At 39.8% G+C, this 23,247-nt stretch overlaps 1 protein-coding gene across 1 annotated transcript in view; it reads left to right on the top strand.

The window, feature by feature from the left end:
* FBN1 (fibrillin 1) overlaps window positions 1-23,247 on the top strand; it is a 144,005-nt gene that overhangs the window by 88,955 nt on the left and 31,803 nt on the right. The window contains exons 29-41 of the mRNA XM_010571868.1: window positions 3,031-3,156; window positions 3,993-4,118; window positions 13,086-13,208; window positions 13,773-13,895; window positions 15,650-15,775; window positions 17,311-17,433; window positions 18,042-18,164; window positions 19,050-19,214; window positions 19,603-19,671; window positions 19,784-19,909; window positions 21,246-21,368; window positions 22,015-22,173; window positions 23,117-23,188. Coding sequence (XP_010570170.1) covers window positions 3,031-3,156; window positions 3,993-4,118; window positions 13,086-13,208; window positions 13,773-13,895; window positions 15,650-15,775; window positions 17,311-17,433; window positions 18,042-18,164; window positions 19,050-19,214; window positions 19,603-19,671; window positions 19,784-19,909; window positions 21,246-21,368; window positions 22,015-22,173; window positions 23,117-23,188 — 1,584 coding nt within the window. The remainder of the gene's footprint in view (window positions 1-3,030; window positions 3,157-3,992; window positions 4,119-13,085; window positions 13,209-13,772; window positions 13,896-15,649; window positions 15,776-17,310; window positions 17,434-18,041; window positions 18,165-19,049; window positions 19,215-19,602; window positions 19,672-19,783; window positions 19,910-21,245; window positions 21,369-22,014; window positions 22,174-23,116; window positions 23,189-23,247) is intronic.

The following is a 23,247-nucleotide window of genomic DNA, read 5'->3' as shown; positions in this document are numbered from 1 at the left end:
GGGTTTATGAGAAAATTTTCAGAGTTCTGTGATGGCCAGTTGTTCTCCTTTGGAGTCTGGGAGTCATAATCCCAGTAAGTGAATTGTACTTGAGGATTTCCACATAGGTTACTGGAAAGATAATTCTACCCTACTGTTCTCTTACTTCTTGCTGCACAGCGACTGGCCCACTGCGGCATGTGAATATTTGCCAGCTGTTTGCCAATTTCATCCGAGACCTCCTTAAAGAGGATGAGAAATATAACAGGGTTAATCCTTTGGAATAGAATTGCCTTTGTAGTTGAACAAATGGAGAATTTTCTATACTGAATTAATAGCGAGAGCTCACATTTAGAATTTGTAAATATTTATAGACCTCTGATCAGGGTCTCAATTACTCTGAGGCCACTTGCTACCATTCCAAAGGGTAAAAGAGCCTTAAAGCATAGTTAAATGTAGTTTTCCCTCCCATTGTAGTTTACACTGTCAGAAAGATGTGAAGTAGCCAATCTTCAGCAAACATTGAACCCTTGTTCAAAGAAATCAATTAAAAAAAGTTCAAATTTGACTGACCCTGAAATTAAGTATTTCAAAACCTAAAATATTTAGATTAGAAATAGTTTCCTTTAGGTCAAGTTAGGCAAGTTCGCACAAAAACTTGCCCAAACATTGGTGTTTGGGGCACTTGTTCAATGCAAAAATAAAACCAGTTGATCAAAATTGTGCCTCAGCCAAAATCTAAACCCAAGTGACTGGATTAGAAGGACATGAGAGGGAAAGGGGGAGTTGGTGGGAGCAGGAGTCTCTAATCCACTTTTCTGTTTTCATGTTCTTGGCTTGACTGTGTATACTTGGCCAGTCTAGGGATCTCAAGTCTACTGGCTAGAAACAGTTCTGTGCTTTACTGCTGCTTGCCCTTAGCCACCCAAAGACATCTCTAAACCCAAAACCAGAGCAGATCATTTAGAGCACCTTCCTGTATATTAAACTAAAACCTTTGGAATAGAGAACTATCATCTTTCCCTTGTCAAAATGAAAAAGGGAGGAAGCAGTTGCCTTTGCTGTGGGGAGGGCGTGGATTCTCAGTGTTTTTGTCCACGTATTAACTTGACCATAAACATGTCAGAAGTTTGTAGTCAGATCTTACCTGGGTGAGGAATAAAAAAGCATCTGATCTTAGCTGTGGATTTTTGCATATTCATATCCAGCCTTGACTCTGAAAAACAGAATTTCATTCATAGGCCAACCAGTAATAGCTATTAGCTATTCATTTTCATACTCTCCTCCTAAGACAGACTTGAATGCAATAGTGAACACATAAAAAGGTTTAAATAGCAGAAATACCAGACACCTTTGGATGTCAAGTCAAACTCTACCTAAGAAAATATCCAGAGATGTAAGGGGTCACCTTCACCCACCTAAAAATGCTGCTGCCTTCTCTGGAAGAGATGTTAATTACATATATAAGCATCTGGTAAATATTCAAAATCCACATGCTGAAATTTTGCCTCTGCCCAAACTGAGTGAAAAATAAGAAAAAGTGTATTTTGTGACATTTTCTACTCATTGCACTGAGTATCTGGTTTTACTGTGTTAGATGTTTGTGCATGATACAAGATATAGCAGCACTGTGACCTGAGTGTGTGAAAAACCTATTTTACATTTTAGTTTGCTCTCTGTGTGAACATGTCCTATCTTTAACATCACACAAAGCTGGAAGCCATTATGGAATATATTTCTTGATAATTGAGCTGGTAAGAATGCCGTTCAGTTCAGTAGTAGGTCAGGTTTGAATTGGTGAGGTTATGCATAAATAATCAGCTCAGTTAGGAGAAACAACAGGTTCTTTGTCAGCTGAATTTCCCCCAACTGTGAAATTAGTACAGTGACAGGTTAGTAAATAAAGTTCTTTATTTCTGTTATTATTATCCCCATTTCTAGAACTTAATTTTGCATGTTAATTCAAATTCCGTTCCAAATTAACATTTTCAGGCTAATGTCCATGCCAACATTATTTGCTTGTTAAGATGAACAGGGACTGGTCAGCCTTCCTCCTTGCAGAAGTTGTGTATCCACACAAGCACTAGCTACTAGAAATATGGAAGAATAATGAACATAATATTTTAAGTTAAAGTGAGTTCATTTTCTGTAGCTGCATAATTACTGCAATCCACAATAGAACGGTCTGGTAATGAATTATACCCTTTCTCCTGGAGGGGGTTCCTGAATCTTGTCCTTTTTGTGCCGATTTTTTTCCCAAGGTATCACTAGGCAGAGTTTCTGATTTTTGCTCTTGCTCATCTATGTTGGTGCTGTTACAGGGAGATTCTGAGGATTTTTACAAGGAACACTAATATAACCTCAGGGACTCTGAAAGATTTCAGATCTTAGCATGGCTGCATTAACATAATAAAGTGTCTGCTTTTGCAGCTTGGCCCCAATCAGTGATGGCCAGTTTCGTGAACTGAGAAAACAACTTACATGCTAGAGGATGTAAACTATGTGGCTGGCCTGGCCAGTCAGCTGAAATGCTAAAAAAACACATAAAATCTCGTAGTGAAATAAATGTATGTACTGTAATTATTCTCATCGTGAGTTTGACTCTGTGTTTCCAGTTTGTCACCACCCTTGAGACCTGTAGAGGTATTGTGCATGTACGATGGCTTTTTTAAGCTCTGTAAAGTCTGATATTTTTGTCACTGAATTTGACTTCAGAGCTTCCATTGACTTCAACAATGATGGATTGTATCCAAGAATCTCCAATTGTATGTGGCCATGTGGTGTGACAAAGGTTCTGGTTTTTTTTTTCTATCAATGACTTTTTTACCTACAAAGTTGGTTCTTGTTCCCGTTGGAGTCTGAGAGGAATGTTTGCCACTGACTTTAGCTGGGGACGAGGAGCCTAATCATCAGGACAATTTTGCAATGTACCATTCAGTTATTTGCAAGGATTTGTCATGTTTATCAGAGCATTAAAATGTTTGCTTGCCATGATTAATGTTAGTTGCATTGCAGAAAGGTAGCGTATTTTAATCTGATTTTTCCCTGTAGATATTGATGAGTGTGAAGACAATCCTAACATCTGTGATGGAGGCCAGTGTACAAACATCCCAGGAGAATACAGATGTCTTTGCTATGATGGATTCATGGCATCTGAGGACATGAAGACTTGCATAGGTAAGTGAAAGTACATATATTCCAATCTGCATTAAATAAGGAAAAATTATTTATTAAGGCACTATTTCCAAGTAGGCAGACAATGATATTTAAAGAGTATTGCTCTTATGCCCTAATTTTGGCCACCTGACCACAGGACCAGCCCCATTGCACAAGCTAAGTTTATCAAATGTAGATGTAATCTCTGTATATCCCTGTAGATTGGGATGCAAACATGGTGATCTATAGCATTGTATCTTTGGGTCCTCTTCCAGTGAGGCTTTTATGCGCTCAGATGAAAGAGTGCTTTCAGAAAGGAAGTGCTGGTGGATGACACCATGGAAAATTTCTAGCAAGATAAATCACCAGTGCTAATTTAAACTTGTCTCTAAGACAAAACTACATGCAAGTGCTGTACGTTGGTAGACAAAGTAATGAAATAGTGTATCTCCAAAACCAAATTTTCACATTTAAATTAAAAATCTGGAGCGTATTTGGGAAGAAATGTTTGTACAAAACTAGATAACATATGCATGCCTATATAAACGTATACACACATATACTTATACGTAGAAAGCATCAATAAATAGTCATAGTTATACTTTGGATAATATGCTGACTCTTAGTCTCTATTTTTAAGGAAAGTTGTAATTAAAGGTATGTTAATACAGATACAGTAATATAGCAGTGTTAAACCAGATCTCAAAATGTACACTGGGTAAGGAATAACTAACCTAAGCAGTTTTCTTTTTGCATACGTAGACCCATTTTTGTACCAAAACATCGTATCTCAAGAGATTTTGCCAGTTACTTTCTAAGAATTTTATTTAATGAATCTTAATTCATGGGTTTTTTAGATGTTAATGAGTGTGATCTGCATCCAAACATCTGTCTGAGTGGAACCTGTGAGAATACAAAAGGCTCATTTATCTGTCATTGTGATATGGGATATTCAGGCAAGAAAGGCACAACTGGTTGCACAGGTATGTTTTAAAGTTTAATTATTAACTTTTAGTTAAACTCATGAGTCTGCATGCCCTTTTTTGTAGTGTTCAAAACCTGCTCTCACTGTGCTTCTTTTCACTTATTTGTGCGAAATATTGTATCTCTTAGGCAAATTTGCCAAGCTTGTGTTCTGCTGAACTTCAGTGGCACAGCATTCAGCCTGATGCTGCTTCTGCCGAAACGACTGACAAAATGTTCACTGGGAACAAAATGGGTCTTACTACTGCATTGTTGTTGGTCTAAGAGAACCGAAAATGCCATTGTCTGTAATTTGACAGACTCCTGAAGACCTCGGTGCATTTGGATTACTTAATTGTATACTATGCATGTAAATAACAGGTATCTGTTCCAAGCGTTATTTTGGCAAATACAGATGGCTTGAAATATGTGCTAAAATACATTTTCAGTTTTTGCAAAGTGGCAACAATACAGCTACTCAACTACATTATGTCAGCAAAATCAGAATTTGCATTATTTCTTGTGCATTATTGCCAGCAAATAATGTGCATTATTGCCAGCAAACAGAAATGAGATTCAAATATACAGGCTCTGAGGGCATGATATTAATAATCCTAGTGCTGGTGTCTCGAGCCAAGGTGTTGAAAGTCTTAGGCTTTGCCCAAATATGAATGCAAACATATGTTTAATATAATTTTTAATGTAGACTTAGGGTAAACACATTTCTGGCAATGTCTTTGAGACAAACTTTTATTCTTAGTCTGCCCTTATTGTACAGAGTTAATAATATACTTCTGTTTTTGCCCCAAATATATGAAGCTATTTTTCTACAGCTGTCATAGAACAATCTGAGAGCTGGAGTTGTACTTTGCATGTTGGACTGCGGACGAATAGTTGTGCATTAGTAACAGCTGCCTTTGACTTACATACGAACTGATCTAAATCCAAGAAATCCCTAATTGTACCCTGTAGACCAACATTTCAATGTTCTTTGTTTCTGTGCTAAATTATATGAAGACCTTCAGTACTCTAGACCTGAAAACCCTTGTGCTGATCAGTTACACATGGTGCAGCTATCACTCCCAGCGTAAGGAGCAGTCGGAAGATGAAGCAACTAGTAGAAGGCAAAAGACAGAGAAAGGTCATGGAGGCAGGGGAGGAATCTGAGGTATGGCTTCTGGGGAAGTGCCTGGAAATAGCCACCATTTTTGGTGTCATGTGACACAGGGTAATGGCAAATGTCCCAAGGAATACTTTTTTGTTAGCAGAGAGGCAGGGAAATCCCTCCCTCCTGGTCCCAGCCAAGCCCAGCCCTCTGGATGGACGCTGTCTGCCATGTGGCTCTTGCACCACCTCACACATCTTTATCTTTCCCTCAGCCCATCCTCTGCTGCTTTTGGCTATATGCCAGTGTCCCAGGGAGGATGGCACTCTCCAGGAAAACCACCAGGACACCTTAATTAAAACAGATGCTGTAGAGGGGCTCAGTAGTTTGAAAGAGGCCAGTGGTCTAAGACAAAAAGGTGAAGTATCAGCTGATATAGCTGAGATGGGACCATACCCAAATCACAAAAATCTTTTGGATTTAAATAAGAAAAGGGAGAAGCAGAACAGGAACTTTCTAGGTTAGTTTCATGCTGAAAGAAACTGTGTGGATACAGGTCCTGTTGTGGCTACAGTGTGCAGATTTTCACATTCTGTTTTTTAAAAAGTCTGATTTACTGGTGGAGATGTTTGAATTCCCCACCTCGTGTTTGCACAGTATTAGAGCAGAGCTGAGTTCCCAGGCTTAGGTACTGCAGACCGTGAGAGCATCCTTCAAGACTTCTTCTGGAGGGACCTTGCCAACAGCACCTTGATCCCAGGATCCAGTTTTTATCTTACAGACAGATCAAAAGCATCCACAGTTTTTAGGAACTCCCATGAAAAAAAATTACAAAAATGTGTACAACACTTTGAATGGGAGGTTCTTTTTCATGAGAACAACTAAATAACATCCTCTGGGTTCCATTACAGTTTTGTCTAAATATTTCAGCTCCCTTGTCATTACCGATTGTTTCCATTTTAACAAATAAACATGTTTTTTTTCCCCAATCATTTAACAGTATTCAGAATCCACCCACTGACTTACATTCCCATCCCACACAGATGTTAGTTCCCCCCCTCCTTGGTTCTCAGTAAGAATGTGGACAGAGTTTAGTAACAAAAATATAATTAAAAAAAAAATTATGCAAAAGTCTACATTGTAGATGCACGTTTCCTAGGCAAAGTGCTACGAATGGTTTAATTTCCATTCACAAGGCAAACTGTGGCAAGACTGACTTACAGCACTTCATTTTAGATTTTTCTAGGCACGCAATGGTACATAGCCCCTAGAGAGAAGATTGCAAAGTTTTCCCCTATCCCAGTTCCAGATTGCCCAGCTTTATGACAAATATCTTGTCTCTGCTTTTTCTGTCAATAAAGTATACATCTACTTGTGCAGAGATGAAATCCTGTATTGAGACTTCCATTTGTATTTTGTGATTCATCACCACTCTGGATTATTGCCTGTAAATGTGCAATATTTCACCATTGATGCAGAGCCTTAGATTTACTTGCTCTGATATTTTCACAGAGGAACAAATTCTTCTCTGACTCTCTTCCATCCCTCCTTGCCAGTTATGGCTGTGTGCGCAGACCTCATGTTCCTGGTGGAGCTGTGCTTGTACAGGCTTAAGGGCGCTCTTCACAAAGTCAAACTGAATGAGGTGAACTTGGGGGCAGAAGTTGCCGAAGACGCTCATCACATCAAAAATAAAGATGCTTTAAAGGTCAGCTGGATTTCTCCACAGCAGGGTCAGGGAGTTGGAGGGCTGAGACCAGGCTCTGACTCTGCAAGTGCCATGCAGGTGCTGTTTGGAGAAAGGCTAGTGGAAGATGTTCAGCTGCGGCCTTGGTGTGGTGTGTGAGGTTGGAGAGTTTGGTCTTGAACATTACTTGCTGTCCTCCAGTAATGATGATGATAGTGGATAAAGGAGGAGCGAGCGCACACTGTATGCTTGCATGGCTGACAATAACATAGTTATAAAGAGGACACCTGATACGGTGAAAGGAAGAGGTGAGCCCTGTCATTTGACCTCCAAAATAGATCCATAACATTTTGTGACTTGTATAATGTGCTTGCCTCTCTCCCCTGCCTTTGGCTTCTGGCCATTAATAATACATTGTGTTTCAGTCTTGATGGCACAAGAGAGTTCTGGTATCAGTGAAACAAATACATTTCCCCTTATGAATCTGGGAGCTGGCTGTGTCAGGCCAAATACCAGAAGATAATAATATTAAGATGCTGCCCGCCAAATGGGGGTATTACAGAAGGAGCATATCGTGAGTAGGCATCTGTCCAGCAATAACATGCTGTGCCCCAGGCTGATGACGCAAGGATGGATAGCAGGCAAGAACTGAACTGCCCCATGTGAAACTCCAAGAGTTGCTTACGGTGCAATATGCTGAATAAAATCCAAGAGTGATTCCAAAAGAGAAAACAATTTTATAGGTTTAGAGATCAGAATAGGGGAATTTTTCCATATATTTTTCTACTTGTGTGAGTGCTAAGTTGAAATTCACAGTCTTCTCCATCTGAAAAGCCTTCCCTTTTACCTACCTGCTTACATGGGCAGCAACCCAGGAGGAGGAAATGCCTTGTGACTTCCACCAGACGACTGGCCCTGTGGGAATCAGGCCCAAGCTTGAAATACCAGTGAAACGTCAGTGTGATAAAATGTACAGATATGCAGAGAGTGCCAAAAAAATTAAAAAGCCAGAAAATGCTTAAGGGATTTGCATAATTCATGACAAACAGTACTGATTTATAGGCGGAGTCTGAATTAAATTCACACTTTGCTAAGAATCCTTTACAGACTATTCAAGCCCCCAATGAAACCTAACAGAAAACATAAATGGTACACATAGTACCTTGAGGATTTCGTGCCCTGTGATGAACGTGTGAATTTTCATGGGTTAATGTTCACTCTCATTCTGTTCAAACACAAGATGAATGACTTGGGTGTTTCCAGAGCATAGGTGAGAATACAGTGACTTATCCCCATGCTCCTCGCTGGCTGAGTTTAATGATCCAGTTCCAGACTGTGTAGGGATGCGCTGTGCAGGTACCGGCTAGCCGTTTCTTTCCTTTAGTTGCCACGTTTGCAAGCATAGTGCCAACATGACAGGTACATATGACGTGTATTTTTACTGCACATCCACAGCCCTAAAAATTTTGTGCCTCTGTGATTAATGGAAAAGATGCTTTATTAATTGCCAAAGGCTTGAGAGAAAAAATATTTGTCCGGAGAAGAGATCTGAAGGAGCCAACAAAATGGGGTGACTGACAGTTTTTTTTTCCCCAGAGTTCTTGGGATTGTTATGATGTCAGATCTGCATATTATTTATCATGCATATTCTCATCTGTTGTAGGCAGACAACTCCCTTAGTATTAATGGGAGTTGTGCAATTACAAAGCTGAGAACATGTGTGCAGCAGGACTGGGGCACAATGGGACCGGCTGAGGATGCAGTGTCAGTCTGGGATTGGAATGTCTATTTTCCTTGGCTTGTCACAGCCTCATACTGAAGGCAGAAGGAGAAGGTTGATATAAATCAGTGACTCGCTCCTTTACTCTTTAGTGAAAATCCCCCTGAAGTCAATGGGAATAGGCCATCATTATGTGAAACCCTGACTTGAGTAGTGTCCTCCTGTGTGCTCTTTGGGTCATAATACCTTTACTCAGACCAAGTAATGCCTTTCTTTTCAATTATATGAAAATAGTTGGGAGTATTTGAAGAGTATAGTACTGTTTGTACTGCCATGCAGACAGCACAATCTGGACTCTTGGTCTTATTAAAGATATTTATGTTGAGTTAATTTTTCCCCTACAGAGCTGAACTTCTCCTTTTTGTTTTGTTCTGTGAAGCCATAATTCAATACTTATGGCAACATAAATCCATATTAAGCTCCAGTATAAGCAGGCATAAATTCCATTGATTTCACTGCCCCATTTACACAGGACCGTGTTTGGTCTGAGAGCTCTTTGTCTTGGAAATAATTGCAATGCAATAAATTTAGGCTTATAACTCAGCTGTTCAATGAAAGGAGAGAATAGGGATTATAGCAAAACAACATCTGAGTTAAATGCAGATAGCTTTGAAAATAAGTAAAATCTGGGATGAAGCCAGTGATGGTATTTTATTTGCCTCAGTCACCTTTCATTTAAATATCTGAAAACCTTTCCATACATCAATGAAATAAGCCTTGCAATGTTCCTGTAAAGGTAGATGATATTAGAAAATATATTTTCCATTCCCTATTTGATCTTTACCCAGGCAAAAAGCACTGAAATCTGTTGAAAAATTTTGCTGGAAAAAAAGCTGAAAAGGATTTCAGGATTTTGTTCAAAGCAAGTGGAATGGCATTTCAGTGGATGATGTCTGAGAAAGTTGATCCCATTATAAATACCCATGTTTGGATGTAGATTTGCACTTGCAACTTTCATCCCGCAAAAAATTCCAAGCTTTTTAGTGTGTGTGTCAAACAGCTGATGGGGGAACAAGTGTCCAGTGCAAGGGCATCATTGTCATGGTGCTGCTGTTCCCCTGAGATGTTAATGGGGGTTCTCAGGTGCAAAGTGTTAGCGGGTCAGTGCGAGGTGGGATGGAGTCCACAGTCCCTTTATGTAGAGTTGAAAATTTGTTTTAGATTGCCTTAAATTTGAGCCTGAGAATGACTTCATTGCGGTGTAGCTGTTGCATGCAAGTTTCTGTTTGTGTTTGCTGGTGGTTTAAAAAAATTCTTGGCAGAAATCTCTTCACTGATGATTTTTTTTTTTTTTTTGGTGGTGTTTTGTTGTCCTCTGCAGGGTATAAGGAAGCATGTGATTGTTTGTATGTCTCAAAGCATCAAACAATCAAATACAGTACAATCTTAATGTTAGCAGTAGTTTAACAGTTTGAGTTTTAAAATCATGAAAGGTTAAAATATAGAGTGTTTGCCTCAGCTTTTTTATGTCAATGTATACTGTAGCTGACCTCTCAAAATTCCTTCTAGTCTTTCCCTTCAGTTCAAGCCAAAATGAGAGGTTTTTTTCTGACCACCCTTAATATTTTTGACAGACACTAGTTTCCTGTTTAGGGTGATGTTATCTTCATATGAGTTTCTGCACATGCTAAAGGCAAGTATGCTCTGAGATTATCTGCTCCTGACCCTTTTTTTAAGTTTTGAAAAGTAAGTGTCCATTTGTATGTTTTCAGGCTTGTTGGTGCAGTCAACATGCATTAATAGTAGATTCCAGCTGCTAGATTTAGATCTATATCTACATGTCAGCATTTAGATTATGGGAATGCTCATGTCTAAGGTTTTGATTCAGAGCAATGCCTCATTTAGAAAGAAACCCAGAAAAGTAAGATTAGATGCAGTTCCATATACAGACTTAAAAAACAAAAACACACCCCCCCCTCCAAAAAAACCAAACCAAACACAAAACCAACCCACCAAAAAAAACCCGAAAGCAACAGTGGGTTTGGGTAATTTCTGGACTTGAGTATTGAATTGTAGGATGACAGACGTATGTTGTCTGCTTCTCAGAGTCATGTGTAGCCTTTGTGAAAAGACAAAATATATGTACAGAGCATAGAGAAGGGACACAGAGCCTTTTGTCTAAAGAAGGGTAGGCAGAAAAACTTAAGAAAGGGTTATGAAGGAAATGGTTAAGACGGTACCTGGACACTTTCCCCAAAGGCTCCGCTCTCTTGCCCTTTTTAAAGAGCTAATTGGTTTTAGGTACAATAATAGGGAAACTGAAGTGTGTGGTTTTGGGGCTGAGAACCCCAAAGGTTGTTACATGGTTGATGGCTGATGTCTTTTCTTAATTATCCTCTTGAGAGGGGTCTGAGCTGGGGTTTTGTGTGTGAATCACGCAGAGTTTGTGAGCTTGATTTCCCTTTCCATCAGCTATTGTACAGAAGGAGATGATTTGGCTTACTGCAACAGCAAAGGCACCTGGGAGGGCTGAGAAAATTGATGTAAATACTAAGTGGTTTGATGTGAATTCTAGATAATTTACATCCTGCATGGCAGTAAAGCACAGTTAGAGTGTGCTCAGTTACAGAAAACATTGTAAAATCCATGGCTCAGATGTGTAAGAAAATTCCCGCCAGTTTTGTTTTAGTTACCAGTAGTAATTTCTGAAAACTTTGCCTTTGAGTTTATACATTCTCCAGGTGCTTACATGGGACATTAATATTGCTTTGTGACAAGGAAGAATGGAGTTCAGTTTGGTTTTTTCAGTCTATACATTTTGACATTGCCAGAGAATGTCCAAGAATGAAAATAAGGTGAAAATAGCAAGTACTGAAATAGAACATGCTGGCACGAATGCATATGTTGAAGATCAGATGACTTGCTGCCTGGTGTCTCCAAGGATGCTGACTTTTTTCCACTGTGTTAGGTTTCCTGAGTTCTTTATAAACTGCATGCCTGATGAGCTTTGTGTCCATCAGCTGTCATGTTAAATACAGTGGTACAGCCCATCCTCCACCTTCCACACAGTCTCTGGCAAAGCAGAACCTGGCTTCATTAACTGCCTAGGGATAATCCTGGGAGGAGTTTTCAGGTGGTGCCCAGCTGGTGTTCATCAGCATCCTTGCAGATACGGCAGGGGCTGTGGGAATGCTGCATTCCAGGTATCCCTGGGCAGCAGAGTTGCCTCTGAGGCCTTTTAGCAAACCGTGCAATGTGGAGCCACCTGAGTCCCTCTCTGCAGACTCCAGGATGGGCAGGTGGAAAAGCTGTCTTCCTTCCCACAGTTGTGTTACGGTATTGTCATGGTTTAACCCCATCCAGCAACTAAGCACCACGCAGCCGCTCACTCACTCCCCCCCCACCCAGTGGGATGGGGGAGGAAATTGGGAAAAGAAGTAAAACTCGTGGGTTGAGATAAGAACGATTTAATAGAACAGAAGAGAAGAAACTAATAATGATAATACTAATAAAATGACAACAGTAACAATAAAAGGATTGGAATGTACAAATGATGCACAGTGCAATTGCTCACCACCCGCCGACTGACACCCAGTTAGTCCCTGAGCGGCAATCCCCCCGCCCCCAACTCCCCCCAGTTCCTATACTAGATGTGACATCCCATGGTATGGAATACCCCGTTGGCCCGTTTGGGTCAGCTGCCCTAGCTCTGTCCTGTGCCAACTTCTTGTGCCTCTCCAGCTTTCTCGCTGGCTGGGCATGAGAAGCTGAAAAATCCTTGACTTTAGACTAAACGCTACTTAGCAACAACTGAAAACATCAGTGTTATCAACATTCTTGCATACTGAACTCAAAACATAGCACTGTACCAGCTACTAGGAAGACAGTTAACTCTATCCCAGCTGAAACCAGCACAGGTATGGTCAAGATGCAAGCCACCACGTTGTAGTGGTATCTCTCTGTTGTCAGGGGAGCACAGGTCTTCACACAAGCTCTTAGTCATCATATTTGACACACAACCTATTGCAAAGCTGCTTGACAAACATACATCCCAGGATGCTGAACACCTGCAATGTTAATCTTATGGATGCTAGTCCTCTTCTTCCCAAAGGCTATGGCCTCACATTCTTTCTGAGCGCACTAGTTAGAAAAAGAAGGAAAACCTGAGTTACTGTTTTCCTCCTTGAATATAAAACTTACCAGGCTTTGGACTGAACTGCAGAAGTACTGCTTTATATGCATATCAGAAAAATAGATAGTAGGGCAGCACATGTTTGAAATACACTACATGCTTCTTTGCTTTTCTTTCTTGTGATTTTATTTCGCTTCTGCTTCATTTTTAAATGTCATGTTATAAAGAAATGCAGGCTTGCTTTCATGTTCACATTGTCTTTTTTGAGAAATTCCAGTATCAGTTATCTGGATATGAGGAAGTTTGATCAATGAGCTCTTCAAACATCTCTGTGTTTTTACAGATATCAATGAGTGTGAAATTGGAGCCCATAACTGCGATAGACACGCCATATGTACAAACACAGCAGGAAGTTTCAAATGTAGTTGCAGCCCTGGCTGGATTGGAAATGGTATCAAGTGCACAGGTGAGGGTCACATGCATTTGTATTTATTTGTAAGGTTAGACCAAAACTGGGTCCTAGCAATTCTGAAAAAAACAATACCATACCTACAAATTGAGAAGACAAATGGTTATCAAGCTTGTTAGGTTGATTCGACATGATCAAGGATTTGTTGGAGGACAAATTCTCTGCCATGGTAACTGTGAAATCAGCATTATCTCATGTTTGGCTTGTGAGATGGTAAAAACAGACTGGACCACAGAGAGAGACACCGTGTCCTTGAGGGCAGCTGACTGGAGGCAGTGAGAGGTGTCCTGGTGCTCCCTGTGAAAATAAGATACAGGTCTTAGTTCTGAGAGTGTCCCGCAGCTTCCTCATTCACAGTTACCTTGTCAGACTTCTTTGCCCACTTTTCCAGTCAGATGACCCCACATATGTGTGGGTTTTATTATGGAAGATTATTTAAAGTAGAGCTGCTGTGTGCCATATGCTATTTAAAATCTGTATTCATGGTGTGGTTTTTTAACTAATGTTGCCCTTTCCCTTTCCTTTTCCCTTTCCCTTTCCTTCTTTTTTATTATTTTAAAGATCTGGATGAGTGTTCCAACGGAACCCACATGTGCAGCCCACATGCTGACTGCAAAAATACAATGGGCTCTTACCGCTGCCTTTGTAAAGAAGGTTATACTGGGGATGGCTTCACTTGCACAGGTGAGCTTTCTTAGGAAAGCATTGGATGACCTCCAGTGGTCCCTTGCAACCTAAGTTAGTCTACTATTCAATACACAAAAATAGCTTTTAAACATTAGAAATTATTCTCTAGTATGTCATCTTCTATTGTCTTGTACTTCACCTGCGTTGCCGTAACTTGACAGAAATACTGTGTATTATACCTAGTCTAAAGTAGTCACTTTTTTCACTTGATAAAATGCAAGTTTTCATTGAGCTTTTCTTGTTAGTTGGAGTGGGTGGCAAAATATTAAAACAATGCTTGATCATGTAATTTGACTAGTTAGTAAACCAGTCCATTGTCTACCCACCTTAATATTTAAATGATAGGGCACATGCATTAAAATTACTTCATAAAATTGCCTAAAAATGTTTGTTCTTTCCACAAGTGAATGTGTGCTGTCTGCCCTCTTTACTGCATCATCCTGAGAGATGGTGTCAGGATGCAGTGCTGACGTGTAGAATGATGGAAGTAGCTGCTTCATTTTTATAAACTGTAAATGTGATTGTAAAACATTGCTAGAGAGATGTTTCCCACCCACACTTCGGTCTTCTGCTTTGAAGAACAGATTAGCTCATCTCAGCTTAGTCACCAGGAGGATATCAGTGTTGCTGGTGATGCTACATGGAGGGTGACCCTGTTTGGAATAAAGCCATGCAATAGACAGCTGGTGGGCCAGGTTTTCAGCTGGTGCAAATCAGCAGCACTGTATCAACTACAGCAGGTTTTTATGGCATCTGAGAATCTGGCTCAGCAGGTTTAAGGCTGAATTTGAATCATTCCAAATGATAAATGGACCATGGGATTCTGTTTAATTCTCCCTGTATAATTTACTCTTGAATCTGATTCAGCTTCCTTAGTGGCCTTCATAGCCCAGTGCTCTTTGTTAATTTCCCATATGATGATTTCCAGGACTCTATAAACTACATCTTTCAAATGGAGTGCTTACAGAGTTTCTGCATTCAGTAGACCTTTTTTTTTTTTTTTTAATTTATTTACTTTATTGTTCATGGATTCAAGAGGTGCCTGGGACTCAAACTAGAACACGCAAGTGTTCTGTAAGCCCTCTGCCAAAGCATGCAGCATTCACCCTGGTAGGTACTGCCTTTGATTTGCCAGCCATGGACTTTTACAAGCTCACACTGTCAGCTACTCTGTTGCAACAAGTAGGGTGTTTTTGTGGTGTATAAAATTTCAGCTAGAGAGTAAGGGCCACAATCTGAAGGGCAGTGTAGTCCAGTAGCAAGGCTCTTTTTCTCATCAGCTGCTAACCTGCAGTTTAATTTTTATCAAGTTACTTTCACCTCGGTGCCACTTTTTCTATGTTTGACGTGGAGGCTACTTATTACCATATGTTTGCTCGTTGCACAGTAAGCCTCTTTTTTCAGTTGCTGCCTCTAGACTTTGCTGTAATAGAAACAATAACTATAATAAAATTCACGTGTTCATTCTGAGTCTAAATTTGACCCTGTGTACTGCCTCCAATTGTTATTAACTGTAGCTACTTTAGGAGTCTGTGCCTCTCTGATTTTCCTTTTGATTAGAAGCTGTATTTTCCACATGTTGGAAATATACCAAGCTGTTACATGTAATAGCCTCTGCACATAACTAGATTGCAGTTTCTTCTAGAAGTGTTCAGAGCTAATAGAAGGAACACTGCATGCTTCAGCTGAAATACATGTTTGTGAGAAAACCGTGTTTTACTGTAAACCTGCAATTTCTCTTCCTTGTACAGACCTCGATGAATGCTCAGAAAACTTGAACCTCTGTGAAAATGGGCAGTGCCTCAATGCCCCTGGAGGATATCGCTGTGAATGTGATATGGGATTTTTGCCAAGTCCAGATGGGAAAGCATGTGAAGGTAATTCTCTGTAAGCTTTAAACAACACTCAACAAATTCTGCCTTAGTAGTATTTTATGTTTGAAAAATATTACATTTGGTTGCAGTTGTGGTTGTATTGAGAACTACATGAAAATTGTCAATAGTAGTGGCTTTTTTTCAGTTCATACATTTATTATGGGCCTCTAGGTGTTCATCTACCTATTGTATATAGAGAGAATGGCTTTTTGGAGCCTATCTTATGACATATTATTTGTGGGTCTGATTGGTGATCCAAATGGTGCTGTCAGCTGCTATTTCATCTTAGTCATTTGTACCAAGTTCTTCATTTTATTCGTAACAGTTAAACAGGAAAATGTTATTACTTTGTCTTTGTGTATATGAAGCTGAAAAACACTGATTTGGTAGCTAATACAATGAACATGCTTTGAGGGCTTCTGTGAGGTGCAGAATCAGAGTCTGAAGCCTTGCAGAAAGTTTATATGACCACCAAAAAAATATCCCAGGAGTATTTGTTCAGTTTTGAAAGTGAGTTGTCACTTAACTGTTTACAACTCATTCATCAGAGCTTTGAATATGCAAATATTCACAAAAATAAAATAATAAATGTTACCAATATGATTAAGGTCATATATTTGATTGTAACATTTGAAATCCTCAGCTGACGTAATGCTATCAATTAAGTCAGTCAAGAAGCAGCAGCCATATCATCTGACATAGTAATAACTCATAGTAACTGGTATTTGATGGAGTTCATAAGTACATCACTATAAATAGGATTTTTTCCCCTGAAAAGTGTTCTGTGTATTTTTTTTAGTAATCTACCAAGAGAAATAATTTGAGAGTGAATTTTTGTGTAAACTAAAACAATATTAGGTTTCATAATGTTTCATGAAACAATTTATTTTAAAGCCTTTTAGCTGACTTTAAATAGCTTATATAGAGCCTAGCTCCTGTTGCTAAAACAGAGTTTCCTTGATGTCTCAGATGTGTACACTAAACGCAGTATTTTAAGGTTCTTTGTAAAAACACACTTTTTTATTGTATCAAATTGGTTGTTCTTTGTGCAGTGCATATGGCATTCAGTAAATACTGAATCATATGCAGTGATTTGGATAAAAGGCACAAAAGTGGGCTCTGCTTGCCAAACTTAAGATCTGTCAAATGCAGAAACCTTTGGGCACAAGCTTTTCCTTTGCTGATGTCCAGCTTTCTGCAGATGACTGCTGGTTTAGAATAAACTTCATTTTTTTTTAAAGCATATCTCCTGCCATGTTTAATTTTGCTACTTGTCAGATTAGCCCACTAATAAGCTCAGATTGTTTCTGTTATGGTTTCCAGAGACACTGGAAAGAGCCTTTTGCCCAAAAAAAAGGTTATGAATTAGGTTCCTTAGGTTCCAAGCAAATCTTGCATGTTATTTTTTCTGGTCTTAGACAGTGTACAGAAGCAGTTGGCTTCCAGATCCATGTTTTCTGAACCTTTTTGCAGTTCTCTGTCTATATCTCAAAAAGATATGGAAACCTTGTATTTTTCCCCTTCTGTTCCTCTATCAGATATTGATGAGTGCTCACTTCCTAACATCTGTGTCTACGGTACTTGTCATAACCTCCCTGGACTTTTCCGATGCGAGTGTGAAGTGGGCTACGAGTTGGACAGAAGTGGTGGTAACTGCACAGGTAAAGATAATTTTGTACAACATGCTTTTTAGCTTTATGTTAGTGTCATGGTCAGCTCCTTAGGATATTCTTTTAAAAAGCTATACAAATCAGACCGGATATAGGAAAATATAGACTTCCCTACTGTATAATACAGGATTTTCCTTCTTGCCTTGTGTACACTCCTCTTCCCCCTTTGTCAACCTCTGATATCCCATTAGCTTAAGAGAAGAAGGGAAAAAACAGAGCAGAGAGAACCCCTCTGTCTGTCCGCATCTCCCAGGCAGAGCTGGGTTGTGCCTTGTAGTTTCCATTCAGTGTACTGGATGCTAAGCTATAACCTTGTCGTGTATTTTTTCCTTTAAGTATTTTTTTAGTACTTTATTTGAATTTTAGTTTGCAGATTGGTTTTCCAGGAAAAACACTTGCCCCCTCCCAACCCCGAATGAAATGATGAATTCATCTCAGACTACTGTTATTCTAAAATGTGTATGTATTTTTTTAGAGCTTTCTGGAGATCAGTATCTCATAACTAATGGATTTGTGGTGGTCAGTGTATGATATGTGATATATCGATGGTTTGCACTGTCCTTGAGCATTTGCTTACCTCATGCTGGTTTTTCTTGCAGATGTTAATGAATGTGCAGATCCCACAACCTGCATTAGTGGCACGTGTGTCAATACTGCTGGTAGCTACACCTGTGAGTGCCCTCCTGATTTTGAGCTGAATCCCACCCGAGTTGGATGTGTTGGTAAGGGATCACTCCTTATGTTATTTACACATGAAGTTGCACAGAGAGGCTGCAAGGCTAGCTGCTTGGGAATAAAGTCCCAGGTCATGGAAAAGGGCTGGAACAGGCTCTCCAACTCCCACCCTACTGCCCCTGGCTTAGAAGTTGTAATAGTGCAGCGGGAGTATACCCAGAGTAATGTAGCATGCCAGCAGTGCCTGGCTGCCAGAACCAACCCCTTGGGGCTTATTACAACTGTCCACAATTTACAGCAGGCATGAGACAATTTTAAATTTCCACAAGCTTAAACTAACATCCAGCTGGCCCCAAGATGGCAGGCAAATTAAGTTGCGGCGTAAAGCCACCCATGCTCTTGGGACCATTGAGTGCAGCTTGGCTAGATGCAGCTTCATGACCAATGGAAATGCTCTTGTATTAGGCTCCAACTGCTTAGTAATCCTCTGATATTTTTTGGCTTCTTTTGTTTGTTTAAGAGGATGTAGGGATGCACCTTAAATTCAAATGTATTTGAAATTCCTAACATTTAGTAGATGCTTTCAAGCTTGTTAACCTCAAGGAGAGGAGAAAGCAGTGGGTTTCTGGAACTGGAAGGATGTACAAATGCAGGTGAAAATATGAATCAAAATGAGAAAAGGCCTGGATGAACTGCCCTTGGTTGTGCTGAATAAATTGCCTACTTTGTGAGAAGTCCAACAAAGCCAAGGAATGGGGCACCACCATCCTATCTAAGTGGGAAAAGCTGGGCCCTCCTGGGCAATGCAAGTTACTTTCTTTGGCTGTCCTACAAGAAATGAGAGCTATCTGAAGGTATCCCTTATCCTGAAATGATGTGTTGTGTTTTCCTCCCTCATAAGATGTGTTTGTCATTATGTGCATTCTGAATAGATACACGATCTGGCAACTGTTACCTGGACATTAAAACTCGTGGAGATAATGGTGGCACCTTCTGCAGCAATGAGATTGGAGTGGGTGTTTCCAAGGCCTCCTGTTGCTGCTCCCTGGGCAAAGCTTGGGGAGTTCCCTGTGAACATTGTCCGCTTGTGAACACAAGTAAGTCAGCTTTCCTAGGTTAAACACAACAATACAATGTGTTTGTTGGTTTTTTTTCTAATTTAGCCAGGTAACTCAAATGCCAGTGTAGTCATTTGTTGTGTACATACAAGGGACAGGTTTCCACGGTCTTAACCAAAAGCTTTACTAGTCTTTCAAAAAGATTATTTAGTCAGAATATTATTATCACTTCTGAGCAAGTTTGCTGTTACACAAAAAAATACATTATGAAATGGAATAGCAGTTAATGTTACAGCGTAAAACTTAATGTTTATATCTGGTTACTTTGTTACTTTAAATTACCTGTAATAATCTGATTAATTTTCAAATATAAGTGTGCTGAAAATGTTTCTACTATTTTAGGTTCATAAATTTATTTTGTTTTCAGCTGAATATAAGGTTCTTTGCCCTGGAGGGGAAGGATTCCGACCAAACCCTATTACAGTTATATTAGAAGGTAATGTTTACATTTTCCTGTATTTACACATCTAAAATTATGAAACTCTTCAGTGAGTGTTGTTTTTTCATGGAAGAGCATGAATGAAATGTTTGTCATTTTGTTTGAACAGATATTGATGAATGTCAAGAACTGCCTGGACTTTGCCAAGGAGGAAAATGTATTAATACATTTGGTAGCTTCCAGTGTCAGTGTCCATCAGGGTACTATTTGAATGAAGAGACTCGAGTGTGTGATGGTACGTAGCCTTCACTTAACTAGTCTTCTGCTTTTGTTCTTAGAAAATGATGACCGATCAAAATGCAGAAGAATTAATGTGTCCTTGAAAAGCAACATAAGCAGACCAAGCAGTGTAAAGCTTAAGAGTGGGAAAATTGGAACAAGTTGAAGTCTTGCATCGAAACAGAGAAAATTCCTTCTTGACCATGTTGAAATATACGCAAATTTTTGTTTACAATGATCAGATTTTGATCAAAGCCAGAAAACCCAACAATTTTTCTTTAAATAAAACAAAATTTACTAACCAGCTATAAAACATAGCTGTTTGGTAATGGGTAATGAATATGCAGTCAAATAAAGAGCAAACTTGCTCCATGAGTCTGCTGGGCTCGTTACAGTGTGTCCATGCCTTTCTTCCACTGCTTATTTTCTCTCCTGCTGATCTCAATTTCCAATTGAAAACATTGGTTGTACTGCAAAACACTTTTCCTTCCCCTAGCACAGTCAGTAGTACATGTTCAGGTTGTACTGGATATAAAACTTTAAGCAACCCATCAAGTCCTTAAATTTCCCATTGCCCAGGCTGACTTCAGCCTTCCAGACAGTTAATAATGTTAATATAGTGCCTATGATATGCCAAACACTGCAGAATTACAAAAGATTCAGGTCCTAAATTAAGGCTGAACCAAGGTGCTTCATCCATATTGTGCTTAGGTAGCTCAACAAATGTTAAAGAGGAAATCTACCTCTATATTTTTCCTTAGTGGTATGTCAAAGCTACTTTAAAATGGTAAGGCTAGTGAAATACATTTGAACTTTTAGGAACTGAGGTGTTTTGGGTGTGGTGTTGTGTTTGGGTTTGTTTGGATTTTTTTAAACAAAGGTTAAAGTCTCTTGATGAAGTAAACATGACATCTTGTGTTGGGAAAATTGTTCCTTTTCCCCAGTCAAACAGACCTGAACCATCCAATCAGTCTGTTTTAGCACCATTACTTATTGAGATGGGCACTCCACAGAGAACAGCTTTGGTTCTTGCCCAGATCTGGGAATCCAGAATGGATGAGATCCTCAAATACTACTTTTGTGCAAGAGGTGCAAAACCCAAATTGCTTTCTCTGAGCTGCCTAGACATATCAGAGTTCCCATCTTCACATCACAGCCAGGCTTTCCACAGCCACCTGTGCCACCACTTCCTTTGCTATGTGGGCTTCACTCCACCATGACCTGACTCAGAGCCTCTTCAGCTCTCTTCCACCAGCACCTTCCTACCTCAGTCTTTACCGAGACATTTTCATTCTCAGAAGCACAATACGAAAGCTTCTGGGGCCGCTCACTGCCTTTTTGTTCTCTTCTAGATGTGAATGAGTGTGATACACCTGGCATTTGTGGACCTGGCACGTGTTACAATACTGTTGGGAACTACACCTGCATCTGTCCTCCTGATTACATGCAAGTCAATGGAGGAAACAACTGCATGGGTATGGGTTGTTGGTTTTTTTTAAAGCTTTATCTTAGTGCTTGGAGCCAGGGCTTTACCAGGCACAAATCAGAACTCTTTCTCTGAATTTAGTTGTACAAGAATTAACTAAATGAAAGATCAAGCTTCTTTCATTAATTTTATTAAATAAAGCAAAGCAGATCAGTTTTAATACAGATCTTTCAGTACCTCGTCAGAATTTCTCCTTCAGTTTGATATTTTCTGTGTTCATCCCTTCCAAGTTTCACTTCAGCTTTAAAAGCTTCTACATGTGAAACATAACTGAAATTACTCAGACTTCACAGAATGAAGTCACAAACTGTGTACAGTTCTTAGGGGGAACCATAAACTAGCTTATATTTTTCAGTGTTGGGCAAAAGGCCAATATTGAATCCTTTGATGAGTCTGATCAGTGTTACAGCTGTGTTGGTTGCTCTTGAATATTTGTATTGCAAACACTTTTTCATACTTTTAGAGTAATCTTCTAGGGACAAGCTGTTCTGTAGTATTCTACGGTGCTGCAGCATCTACTTGACAGGGGTCTAAAAAGTACATATTTGAAGGAGGTATCTCCTAAGCCCTTCAGGTAGATTATCTCCTGTAAGAGTAGCTAATGCATTGGCCTGGGTTCTTCTTCATTTTCACAGATATGAGAAGAAGTTTGTGTTACAGAAATTACTATGCTGACAACCAAACCTGTGATGGTGAGCTGCTCTTTAACATGACCAAGAAAATGTGCTGCTGTTCCTACAACATTGGACGTGCATGGAATAAGCCTTGTGAACAGTGTCCTATCCCGAGCACTGGTACGTTTTTGCATTGCAAAACTATTTGAAAGTCTTGGTAACATCATAATTAACTATTAGCGGGTGTAACATTGTTAGAGATGCTATGTCTTTGTCTGCTCTTGTATGTCTAAAATGAAGGGATTAGTTACTTTTTTGGCCTGGAGGTGATCAGCCCTAGTCACAGTGAAGGCATATGTGGAATGGTTTGTGTTCATGCTGCTGGGCCATGCCTCCTTTGTGCCAGTTTCCCTTTCTGGGAGACTGCATGCTCTACATTGGTTAATCTGTCTCTTTGCAAATGCCTGTTGATCCAGTGTTGAGGCACTGACCAAGGTTTTATTGGCATTGCTCCAACAAATATGGTGTCTGCTGTGCTGTGCCTTGACTGCTGATTGCCACAAAGGGCCTTTGTGGTAACCATGGGTTTACAGAGGTACCTCGGTCTCTTCTGAGAATGATCTGTGTCAATCAGCTAAATGTAAGATGTCGGAGTTTCTGGGCTAATTGTATGAGCATATAGGATTCCTCCACACTAGATAAGACTCTGCAGAGTTGAGCCCAGGACATCCCACTCTGGTTCGAGGTGGTTTGCTTCAAGAACAAAATTCGTAGATTGTTATTCAGATAATGTCCAACTTACAGTTCAGGTTTTTAAAATTCAGATCTGGCCTTGTATGCAAAAACTGTAATGCACAGATATAATCATATGCAAAGCAAAATCAGCATATGATCCCAAGCCTTCTACATCTTTTTATTTGCTAATTTCAGTGGCCTTTGAATGAGAACCCAAGTGCGTACTAAGCACATCACATGGTGAGCCTTGGGGAAGGGTCTGGATACCTCTATGTGCCTTGCAGGTGCTGAAAGAGTAGAATAATTTTCTTGGGCAAAGGATGTAATGAATTTTTGATTGTTGATTAATTCCAAATAATATAATTGCTGCTTTGTTTTCCTGTTGCAGATGAGTTCTCCACACTCTGTGGAAGTCAAAGGCCTGGCTTCTTCATTGACATTTATACAGGACTACCAGTTGGTGAGTTGTAATTTCTGCTTTGACCTAAATTCCATGCTACCTCTGCCCAGGGAAGAGGG

The sequence above is a fragment of the Haliaeetus leucocephalus genome, unplaced genomic scaffold (genome assembly GCF_000737465.1).
Source record: "Haliaeetus leucocephalus isolate CR32 unplaced genomic scaffold, Haliaeetus_leucocephalus-4.0 Scaffold339, whole genome shotgun sequence".
NCBI lineage: Eukaryota > Metazoa > Chordata > Aves > Accipitriformes > Accipitridae > Haliaeetus > Haliaeetus leucocephalus.
Note: the sequence above shows the minus strand (reverse complement) of the source record. Positions and strands in the feature narration are given on the sequence as shown.